The 12176-nt window shown below is 48.2% G+C and overlaps 1 protein-coding gene across 2 annotated transcripts in view; it reads left to right on the top strand.

Annotated features, from left to right (window-relative positions):
• The window catches only part of Dipk1c (divergent protein kinase domain 1C), a 22411-nt gene extending 10469 nt beyond the window's left edge, over positions 1-11942 (top strand). Inside the window, exons 2-4 of one of the 2 annotated variants that reach the window (XM_075968129.1) lie at positions 392-1051; positions 6457-6621; positions 9530-11942. In XM_075968129.1, coding sequence (XP_075824244.1) covers positions 392-1051; positions 6457-6621; positions 9530-9748 — 1044 coding nt within the window. In that variant the 3' untranslated portion in view covers positions 9749-11942. The remainder of the gene's footprint in view (positions 1-391; positions 1052-6456; positions 6622-9529) is intronic. The other variant, XM_075968130.1, reaches the window with a different exon arrangement.
• Positions 11943-12176: the final 234 nt, after the last annotated feature.

The raw sequence follows: 12176 nt of genomic DNA, 5'->3' as shown, positions 1-12176 counted from the left end.
GGTACCAGCACTCAACCCAAGGGTTGTGGTCCCTTCTATGACAGCCGAGAGTCTGTATAGTAGCTATGCCCATCTCTCCCCAGGCTTTGGACCACCTCTGTGTTTCTTATGATGCCCACTGCAAAGTCCTTGAGCTATTGTAGAGGAGTGACGGCAGATGAAATAGTCTCTACGTGTTCTGCGGGGGTACAGTACCTACCCAGAATTTCTAGTAGATGCTTGGCTGGGGATCTCACAGGTCCAGGAGGTTGTGGAACCCACCGCCCAGGGACCTCCAGCATTCTCATCTGGGCACCCTAATGGCAAAGCCTTTGAGTACAGCATGCCAATACGTGTTGTCCCTTGCCTCTTATCCCTGCCCTGTTGTGACCCACTGTTCCCTTCGTTCCAGTGCCAGGACTACCGAGGCGGCTGGCTCACGGGTGCGCTGTGCGAGGATCTGTGCGTGGCCGGGGAACTGCTGTACCAACGCTGCCTGTACTATGAGCGTGGCAAGAAGGTGCTGCAGGCCCAGTGGAGAGGTCGAACTGTGGTCCTCAAATCCAAGAGGGAGGCTTTCTCCAGCTTCCCACCCCTCAACCTGCTGGGGGAGGAGGCGGGGCCAGGTGCTCCGGGCATCCCTGACGCTGAGCTGCTCCTGATGGTGGCTGGCGAAGTGAAGAACACACTGGGTTTGGAGCTGCCCAACAACAGCATAGTTCCTCTGTGGCCCGCCAGACAGGGCCCTCGCTGGCGGCAACAGCTGGCCAGTGCGTGGTCGCTGCTCCAGCAAGAGGAATACGTGTATTTTAGTCTGCTGCCAGATCTGAGCCGCCACATCCTACCGGTCCTGGGTTCCTGTGGCCACTTTTACGCAGTGGAGTACTTGGCTGCAGGTAGCCCTCACCACAGGGCTCTCTTCCCGCTGGGTGAAGCTGGCCAGGCACAGGCTATTAGCCACATCGCTCTCAGCTTCCTGGATATGGTGCGCCATTTCGACAGTGACTTCTCCCACCGCCTCCACCTCTGTGATGTCAAGCCCGAAAACTTTGCCATCAAGAGGGACTTCACGGTAAGTGCAAGCAGGCTGCTCTGTTTGTTGTGGAGAGAGGCAACTGGTCTGCGTGGGAGGAAATGAAATGTCTGCTTTCAGAAGGAAGGTGGTGTAACTTTGGGCAGCCTCGTGGCTCCTGGTCATTCCCGTTCCAGACCACTTCCTTGCTGCATTGACAAGCGGATTTAAATAGATATATCTTCTGCTTCTGGAGTAGAAGTTTAGGGAAGGAGCCCAGAGCAGGCAGAGGCCAGTCAGGGCAAAGAGGAAGTGCCTCATTTTCTTGAGGGCAGCCCTGATGACCAGTTAGTGCTAGCACAGGATCTGTGTGGTCTGCGGGGTGGGGTGGGAGCGGGGTGGGGGGTTCCTGGACTTCAGATGGCTGTGGGAACAGCCTCTAGGGCTGTTCTTCCAGGCCAGGCCTTCTGTGCCCACAGCACCAGGATGCTGAGATAGCCAGTGCCTCCAAATCTCTCTTCTGGAGCGATTCTAGTCAGTTTTAAGCCTGCAATGAGACACCTTGAGGCACGTGGAGTTCCGTGCCTCAAGGAAACCCCGTGTTAGCAGGGAAGACCCCCAGGAGAGCAGGAATGTCTGACCCCACAGCTCCTGCAGATGGAAGCTGCACTTTTATCTTCTTCTCTGGGGCTCTGCAGCGGCACCGGAGATTTGCGTGGTGGATAAAAGGTGACGAGAGAGACTGTATGTTTTATAAGATGGCATCAGACTCCTCCCCCTCTTGGCTAGAAATAGCTCTGAGGCCCCCCCCCCCCCTCCCCCGTCAGGTGCAAGTGCTGCTCAAATGGGATTGCTCATTGCAGGGACCCGCTCATAGTGGAGCAAGGCTCTTCATCCTGGTTAGGACACGGAGGGACAAAATAAGTTCTTGCTGGGCCCTGGGATTTCATGGCGGGCTGCATGGGATTGGCATACACCTTCAAAAGCAGTTTGAAATCTAGGGAACTAAATTTGCCATCGGTGTGTTCTCCTGATGCCCTTTCCCGGGCTGCCCCGGAGGGGATGAAAATCCAGGGGTAGCTTTAAGTAGGAAAAGATGGAGCGCACGCGGGGTAGTTCTGGTGGGCTCCAGCAGAGTGTATACTGGGAAGGGGGCTCAGGGGTGCTCAGTCCTGTGTTATATCCTTGCTGTGAGTTCATTAGGGCGTCTCAGATGAAGCCCCTCAGACAATGTGCCGCCAGCAGCTGTTTCAGAGCAGATGGCCTTTCTAGCCAAGGCTCTCCACCTTAGCAGGATTGTGCAGTAGAAAGATGGGTAGTTGCCCGCCACACCCAGAAAGTCTTGTCTCAGTCACTTGAGGTGGGGACACAGGCACCTGGGATGGGGCATATAACCACCTGAGTGGGAGGGACAGTGGGATATGGAAAGTTGTCCTCTGGGTATGGCATAATCCACAGTTGTGATTACCTGCGTGAGAGAACAATGTTGAGTCCATTTGTGATCCACAGTGGGAGGGAGGGAGGAGCTCATGAGGAGCATTGTCATCAGAGTCCCCCTCCTCCCTGAGGACTTATTACCGGTTATCCTCATCATGAGAGAACTTGCTAGCAATGCAAATTCCATTTTCTGTTACATTTACATACTTATTTTGTGTGTGTAAGTCATGACTATCATAGCATATGCACCCATGTCAACTGATGGGAGTCAGTTCTGTCCTCAATACCATGAAGGTTGAATTCAGGTCTTAGGTTTGGTGACAAGTGTCTTTACCTGCTCAGCCATTTCACCAGCCCCGCAATATAAATTCTCACACTGTGCTTCAGACCGAGTCTGAGACTCTAGAGACAGCTGAGGCCACACCTGTGATCCAATCCAATATTCAGGAAGACCAACAGGTGAGTTCAAGGCCAGTCTGGGCTACATGATATGAGATGCTGTCTCAAAAATATGCAAGCAAACTAATAGATCAGGCACCTTCTAGGTGACTCTGGTCTGTGTTCAAGTTTGAGAAACTCTCACTCCAACTTCCAGAAGGTGGGTTCTGTTCTTGAGCCCTGGCTGACTCCTGCCCTGAGCAGAGGGAGGGGATCTAACTGCTGAGGCAGGAGAAAGGAAGATCCCCATTCTCCCAGTGCAGGCTCTCAGGCTTTAGGAAACACTTGCGACTGAACAGCTGGGAAGTGAAGGTGACTCCAAACCACCCGCAGGGCTTTCAAGCAGGTAAGACGTTCCTGCTCAGAAGAGGGTTGTCTCCAGGTTTCCAGTCTGCTGCCCAGAGGAGGTTTGAGTAGAGGGTACTACTTGGGTCGTTTTGTGCAGGATAAAGTCTCTGATTCCTCTGATGCTGAGAAATATTATGAAGGGTTTCCTATTTGTTTTTGTTGCTGTTCTTACTTTAGGGACACAAGAGCTGCAATTCATTCTAGGCTACAGACTATAAATTAAAATATAAATCTGACTGTCACCAGGAGATGAGAGAAACAGTGTTACAAATGAGGCTGAGGGGCACAGAGGCTGGGGAGAGTGCCAGAAAGTAAGAGAGAAAATGGTTCTTGCCCTAACAATAAATTATAAAGACAACAGGTTCATTAGCATAGCTCTCATTAATTAAAAAAGTTTTATTATTTTATGTGTATGGGTGTTTTGCCTGGTATATTTCTGTGTACCACTTAAATCTTTTGCTGTTTACTTTATGTGTATGAGTGTTTTGTCAGCATGTATGTGTGTGAACCATGTGTGCCTGGTGCCCATAGAGGTCAGATGAAGGCACAGGGTTCCCTGAAACTGGACCTATGGATGTTTGTGAGCCACTATGTGGATGCTGGGAAACAAACCTGGGTCCTTCAACGGACAAGCCTTCTCTCCGGCCCCCAGTTCTTGTTCATTTTTAGTGTTTCTAACCAAGCTGAGTGATGAGATTAGTTATTAATTTTGACCAAATAATGAGACAGGAAAGATTGATGAATTGTATAGGCTTGGGATGTAACTCAGTGCTAGAGTCCAACCAGGCATGCACAAAGTCCTGGGCTTGATTCTTAGCATTGCCAAAGGAAAAACCCCTCTTTTAATTAGGGTTAGGGGTGTGGCTCAGTGGTAGAATGCTTACCGACTTCTGTGCTGCCCCTGGGTTCCCCAGTATCTCCCCCCAAATAGAAACAAAAGGACAGGATGTGTGTGTGTGTGTGTAGCCTTGTAGGAAGGGAGAAGTGGGGGCAATCAAGACACAAAGTAGATATGTATGAAATCGTCAAAGACTAGATGAAAAGATATTTTTAAAAACCATGAAAAACATCAACTTCCTCAAAACAAACAGCAGCAATGAATTGTTTGCCGTGCTTGAGTTCATTACTAGGTGAAGATCACTGAGGAGGGAGAAGTTCTTTGTGCTCTGTTCTCATTATTCTGCACACATTTTAAAATAATCTATGTTCTTCCTGATGTTTTCCTGATAATCCCCAGGAAGCCAGTCCACTCCCAGCATCGATCCTGAGCTGAAAAGAAAAGGAAAGTAGAGTCAATGAACAAGCCTTCTGAAGCCAAATGACAACCAGTGAACGAGCCCTCTCTGAGATGCTACGGGGGGGAGGGGGAGGGCTCACATTTTCACAGTGGCCTGTGAGGGCTTGTGGGATGCCAGTTTCATCAAAGATGTCACATTTCATACTGACTTCTTATCTCGACTTATCTCGATTCCAGCAGATTTGAGTTCACTTTTTTGGGGATCCAGGTGGTGAAGGGAATTCTGCGTAATTTATAAGTTTTTCTTCTTTTTTTTCCTGAAACCTGTTTGGTTGGAAGCAAAAAGGATAAATCTGAAATTCCAGCAGTCCCCAGTCCTTACTCTGACAGTGGAATTAGTGGTTGATGTTGTTCTATCTGGGCGTATACAGATTCTAACGCAGATTCTAATGTCAGTTGCGGTTTCCCCATGGCTCATCTGACCGGTCAGTTGACTTGGGTACTAGATGTGCCATCAACAGAGCAGCCTGTGATTGTTTGTAGTCTTGGGGCTCGATTATCTGTCTCTTAAGACATTTAAAATCCCCACTCCGAGAGGCTTGAAGAAATGAAAAACTTAGCGGGGTCAAATGGAGCTCTCACAACAAAGATAACTAAGTGGAGAGAGGGAAGAGGCTGTGCCTGATGCCTGATGGTGACTGTCACTCGGACTCTGTCAAATCTGCAGTCTTCCACAGAAGCCAGCACAGCCTTAAACAGAACACGTCAGCAAGGACTTGAGGACGTCTGTCTCACTACTGTGTGTTTACCCTTGGACGGATGCAATGCTTGTTAATCTCTGTGACCAAGGATGGTTGTTTCAAGATCTCTGATGTTGCTCTCCTTACTTTTGTCTTATGTGTCGGGTTGTTTGCACGTGTGTGTGTGTGTGTGTGTGTGTGTGTGTGTGTGTGTGTGAATACCTGTCTCTGTGTAGGACCTCCTTCTAGCCTGAGCCTCGTCGAGTAGATTTGACTGGTTGGCCACTGAACCCCAGGATGTATTTGTTTTTACTTCCACAGCTCTGGAATTACAATGCTTTTTAACTTATTTATTTTTAAACATGAGTTCTGCGGATTGAACTCAGGTCCCACACACTTTTTTTGACTGAGCTGTCTCCTCGGCTCCCTTATTTTTGACTTCCAAAGTTTCCCCTTCCCCTGACCTCTTTAAATGAGCCTATCTATGTTTTACCTGTGTCTTACCGTGGCAACACATCGCTGTTTTATACCAGTACTCTCTGGACGAGCTTCTCTGAGTGTTCCTGTTATTTATGTGACAAGTATCTGAGTGTTCCTGTTATTTATGTGACAAGTATCATAGACAGTCAAAAAGGAAGCAGAAGAGGGGGCTGGAGGGACGGCTCAGCGGTTGGTAGTGTTAGCTGTTCTTCTGGAGACCTGATCTGGTTCCCAGAACCCAGACCCGGTGACTTACAACCACCTGTAACCCAGCCTCAGGAGAGCCTTGTCCTCTGTCAGCCTCACAGGTACTTGCACACGCGTGGCACATGCATGCACACAAGTGCGCAATACACTAAGTGCAAATCAAAACAAACTTTAAGAAAGCAACAGGAAGAAAATTCATTTTAAGTTATTGTGCATATTCTCCATTTAAAAGTCAAGAGAAGGTCCAAAGATGAAGGTGATATGGATGGTTACAGTCCCAAATCCTTGGCTCAAGTTGGTGACATCAAAGGATCTTTTACAGTAAAACGTTGGGACATGATCCAGGATACTAACTTCTGCCGAAGGAAGCATTTGTGGGCACTCTGGGGAATGAGCTGTTTCCCAGGGCGTGGCTGGGCGTGGTCTCCTGACAGGTGGACGTCATGGTCACAGTCCTGCTGCTCCATTTGACCTCAGGACTGGAAAAGGAGCCAGGAACGGGTTCTCCTACAGGGCCCCTGCTCTTATCTGTTTGCCATCCATGCTATCATTATTGCCACGAGCCTCTTTGATTTCAGGTGGTAGCTATTGACGTAGACATGGCGTTCTTTGAGCCTAAGATGAGGGAAATCCTCGGGCAAAACTGCACAGGAGACGAAGACTGCAACTTCTTTGACTGTTTCTCCAAGTGTGATCTGAGAGTGAACAGGTGTGGAGCCCAGCGTGTGAACAGCAACCTGCAGGTAGGCGACTCCAATCCCAGGGCTGAATGTCTCTCCCATCAGCTGGGAACAAGCCCTTCTCTTGGCCAGGATTGTCCCCTTCTACCCTTGTCTGATGCTTTCAGAAGGGTGTGTGTGGACTTGGGCCCCCAGGTGCTGAGTGTAACCAGAGAGATGTCCAAGCTGCTTCCACGGGTGGGTTACCTCACGGCCGGGCACATCCAGTGTCTGTTCTGTGCCCTTGCCTAATGAATTCTCCCCACTAATTCTGTCACTCCATTCTCCTCACTCTAGTCCATCCTCCCTGGTGCTCGGGGGAGGGGCTTGCTGGAACCCTGAGCTGAAGCAAGACAGTTTAGGCCACGTGCTCAGGAAAGCACCGTGTGGGCTTTCATGCCATGAAAGAGAGTCCCGCGCAGCGGCACTATCAATCCGGTGGATCTGCTGAGGCCAGGCAAAAGCCCCAGTTTTACCACCGGAGTCTACTGATTCAAGGGCCAGAATTACTGGGTGCTTCCACATTCAGAATGTTCAATGATGATGTGGGCTTTTGGGGTACCATCCCAACCCCTTCCACGTGGATTTACCCCATGAAGTGTCTGGGATACCATGTAGACAATATGGTTTTCACCTGAGTCCACACCATCTTTGTTTTCATCCACATGTCTTGCGCTAAGAGAAACTAGAGAATGGCAAAATGGCGCTGTGGGTAAAGTCAGTCGCCAAGCCCAACTCTGGTTTAGACTCCGGGAATTAAAGCAGTAGAAAGAATTGACTCCTCTAACCTACACATACACACATACACACACCATCCAGACACACACAGACACCATCCAGACACACATACACACACACCATCTAGACACATACATACACACACACACCACCCAGACACACACACACAAACACACACACACACACACACACACACACACATACATACCATCCAGACACACACACTGCACATGTTAAATAACTACATTTGAACAAAGAGAGAGGCACTAAGGTTCCTCAGGACACAGAGGGCTCTTACAGATTCATTGAGAAGCAGGTGGAACTTTGAATCAATGAAAACTGGCCCAAGAAGACAGATACAGATGACAAAATTCAATCAACTGTAGGGGTTAGGAAATCATTTTATCTCATCATTTAATGACTAATTAAAATTATGCTAATTAAAACTCAGCAATGACATGCTTTTGCCAGTTGGGAATAGTCACTAAAATGCTGTTAATTAGCAGTTGAAGCTTCAGGGAGTTAGATGAGTGTCCCCACCCATGGCTACACCGTGGCTCTGGATTGAATGTGGACACATGCATTCCCATACGTCACTATTGTCTTTGGATACAGATCCAGAGGTGAAATGTGCCTTCTTTGTGGTGTAGTATAGAGCGCCACACAGAAAAATTCAGTTTATAAATCAGCATTTATAATATGATCTCATGCTTAGTAACTACTGTTCTATTGGAAAGACAGATGTGCTTTCTCGTGTTAGTCAGTGTTCGGCCACTGTGACACAACACTTGACCCAATCAGCTTATCATAGAGAAAATTTAACTTTGGGTCATGATTCCAGAGGCTTTGGTCTATGTTCCGCTGACTCCTTTGGGTTAGTGGGGGTACAGCATCCTGGCTGGGGCTTGTGGCAAAGGACAGCTGTTCAGTTCATGGAGGCAGAGAAGCAAAGACAGAGAGAGAGAAAGACCCCCATCCCAGGATCCCTTGCAGGGCACACACCTGTGACCTCACTCATTCACCCCTCTTCACGACCCCAACACATTCTAAAACACAACCGACTGGAGGCATAGGGCCTTTGAGGCATATTTAACATGTAATCCATTTACATGTCTGACCAGGTCAGACTCAGTTTCTGAGAACATTCAGAGGTGCCAGTCCCTCTCAGCGGAGCCCAGCTCTGGGGTTAACTTGTTCCTCCGCAGCTCCTGCCTGTGACGCTGCTGTAGAGCATGGATACTATGTATGATGTGCCTTTCTAGAAAGTTAAAATTTTTGCACCGGTACAGGGCGATTTCTAGTCAAAAGAGAAATAAAACTACTGTTTCAAATGTCACCTTTGGTTTTTGAAACAAAGTTTCTGCATGTAACAGTCCTGCCTTCCCCAGAACTTGCTTTGTATAAAGGTGTTTGGTAAATGAGATGGACAGAAAGCCTGGTCAAGGTGAGTTAGGCACATTCTCAGTGCAGCTCCAGGCAGTGCTCCCACTGTGGGGTTGGGGACCTCAAAACCTGTTGGCAGATAATGTGTGGAGAGTCTGAAGAGCTCTTGTTATTCATTGAATTTCATGGCCTATTAGCAGTTAAGTCTATGAAACAGTGGCTTTTTTTCTTCTTTCCCTAAAGTAAAGCAGTTTGAAGCCTCTTGCTCAGCCTTGTGCCTGTACAGCTTTCCCCTGGGATGTACTTTTCCCCTGGGTGTCCTAGGACTATAAAGATAAAAGCTCACACTTGCATGCTCTTCTTTACGAATGACCTGTTGACTCTCAGGCGCCGCTATGGGCAGTTATTATTGTTATTATCCCCTATGAACGGGGCAGTCCATCTAGCTGAGGGATGGAACAGGCACGGCTGCCCTCTGCCCTGCCAGGGAGCAACTCCTTGCTCGACTTGGCTCTGCTCTTTTCTTTGGAAATATGTTTATTCTTGTTTAAGTATCACCCAGGATTTTCTCCCTCTGCTTTGGGGCTGGAAATGGAATTTTCTGCTTCAGAGGGAGGAAGTCTTCTGTGCTCTTAGACATACCCTGTTCCCAGTGCTTAGTGGTTGAAGGCTTAGGAAGGAAACTCCTGCTCAATGTTAAGGCTCTCTCTACAGAGCCTTCCCCAAAGGGGCAAGGAAAGGGTGTCCTTGAGACCTAGGGGATGCCAAGAATGGCTTGTTTCCATGAATTAACTTCTCACTTTCCCCTAAGGTCATCTGTGATAAAATATTTCGACGCTGGTTCTCCTCAACTCACAGGAGCCCTGCCGTCTCCCCACAGCTTCGGCTGCAGCTACAGCAGGCTGTTCAGGAGTGTGCTCACCAAGGGGGTCCCTCTGGGTACTCCAGGACTACATCCTCCGGCGTGTTCTGGAAGCTTCGGTGGCTTCTGCAGGCCACTCTGAGAGAGCTGCAGGAGGTGGAGAAGTAGCTGCTTTCTTGTCTTAGTCATCAAGAGACAGAAGAAGCGACCTTCAAGTGATGGCCTCTATTGTTGCCATGCAAATGCGCTGTCCACACCATTGACAGGTTCTTCTGGAGAGTGCAACCGACTTTCCCTTCTGCCACTGTGGTGTGGACCACCCTTGCTCCTGCCCAGCTTGATTCGACTTTATTTGGTGCTGACTTCTGTCCTGTCCACTCCCTCAGAAGTGAGCCAAGGGAGGGGATTTGGAGTATTTGACCTGTGCAGTTGCAGTGTGCAATTTTCTGACGAGTGCAACCATACGTTGCCATTGGAGACAAAAGGCAGCTGCTCCCTGCTCGCCATTAGCAAGCTAAAGTGTGAGTGTGGGCATACGGATGAGTGTGTTTGCAAATAAGTGTGTGTATATGTGCACCCATGAGTATGTGAGCATGTTTGTATAAGTGAATGGGCACTGTGTATATGTGAGTATGTTAATGTGTGCAAACACAGGTGGGTTTGTGTGTACATGAGGGGATGGTGCACATGGTCTCACAAATAATGTGTGTAAACACACGTGCACACACACAGGCAATGCACACTCATGCACACGTGCGCACACACCTTACCACTGTCTTCCCTTTCCTGACATGTGAAGATGAAGTCTGTGCCAAGCACAGAGGCTGACGGAGCTGGAGGTGATTTTCGTTTGAAAACTGTATCTCAGGTGGGTGTGGTGGTGTGCACCTGTGATCTTCTTACTTAGGGAGACTACAGATTTAAGGCCAGCGTGAGCTACATGATGAGTGTGAAGCCAGTTCTGTACGGTGAGTTCGGGACTAGCTGACCTACAGATTCAAACTGTGTCTTAGCAAACACACAAAACCAAACCCCAACAGAACCAAGTTTCCTCTGGAGATTCTCTGCCGACGAGGAAGTGGCGTGAAGATGCCTTCATTGTACCAATGTGTCCGTCTCTTCGGTGGACCTCACGTGCCTAGACTGCACTCATTTCCCATCGGGCTATCTTTTCTCAGAGAGAATAATCACCAGTGATGTCTGTCTGAGTTGTCAATGCTGTCAGCATCCGGAATGAACTAAAATCCAAATGGCCGGGTACACCTGTGAGAGATTTTTCCTAATTAGATCATTTGAAATGAGAAACCCACCTTTAATCTAGATCCTCTGAGGTGGGAAGATGCACAGTTAATCTGGCCCTTGGTTTCTGTAGGATGTCCCATTTTGTCCATGTGTGAGAGTCAGGATGCCAGAGGGGGAGGGAAAGAACAGAGCGATGGAAGGAAAGGAGAGAGGAAGAGAAGGTATCCATATATCCTTCAAGGGCATGTGCTCAGTGCCCTTTCCCCCCAACTGGTTCTACCTGTGGGCATCTCCACCTCCTCCCAATAGCACCATCAGCTGAGAACCAAGCCTCCAGCGTAAGAGCTTTTGGGGAACATTCCAGATCTAAGACATCACCTTTGATGGCTTCTTTTTGAAATGGTGTAATAAAGGGCCGTCTGCCTCCTAGGCTGTGTCCTTGCCTTGCTTGTCTGGTTTTCAGTTTTGGGTAAGCGAACGTGTTCTGAACAATTGTCCCACCCTTTGCACTTAAAGCCCACATGGAAGACATTTTATAACTGGCACTGACCTGGGTCCAGCTCCTTGTGCTCTTCAGGGGTTGTGCCTTTTACTCTAACAAATTGCTGAAGCTGAGCTTCACTGGAAACGCTACAGAAGAGCTGGCCAGATGGCTCAGCTGGTAAAGGTGCATGCTACCATGTCTGCTTGCCCTCTTTGCTCCCTGGGACCAGGGAAAACTCGTTCCTCAGGTGGAAACCCATCCAGACGGCAAACCACTGTGGAACAAGGTGAAGGTGGGATTGAAGTATTTCCCCTGAAAGCCTCTCAATGCGAGTTTTGTTTTCTTATTGTTTTGTTTGTTTGGTTGGTTTTATATCCAGAAATAAAGCTACTCACTTTGACTTTTCATGAAAATTGTAGCTTCTTATGGGGTTTGAAGAGATGCCTCAGTATTTAAGATCACTTGCTGCTCTTGCAGAGGAGTCTGGCTAAGTCCCCAGCTCCCACATGGCTGCTCGAAACCACCTATCACTGCAGTTCTCTCTTCTGGACTCTATGGTCACCAGACAACACCCAGTGCACATACATACATGAAGAAAACACTGCATATAAAATAAAAATGAATAAAAATCTTTTAAAAAACATCCTGTACATGCACTTTTAATTTTAAGTGTGTGTGTGTGTGTGTATGTGTATGTGTGTGTGTGTATGTGTGTGTATGTGTATGTGTGTGTATGTGTGTGTGTGTATGTGTGTGTGTGTATGTGTATGTGTGTGTATGTGTGTGTATGTGTGTGTGTGTATATGTGTATGTGTGTGTGTATGTGTGTGTGTGTATGTGTGTGTGTGTATGTGTATGTGTGTGTATGTG

Source organism: Microtus pennsylvanicus, chromosome 4, assembly GCF_037038515.1.
Source record: "Microtus pennsylvanicus isolate mMicPen1 chromosome 4, mMicPen1.hap1, whole genome shotgun sequence".
NCBI classification, from domain to species: domain Eukaryota; kingdom Metazoa; phylum Chordata; class Mammalia; order Rodentia; family Cricetidae; genus Microtus; species Microtus pennsylvanicus.
Note: the sequence above shows the minus strand (reverse complement) of the source record. Positions and strands in the feature narration are given on the sequence as shown.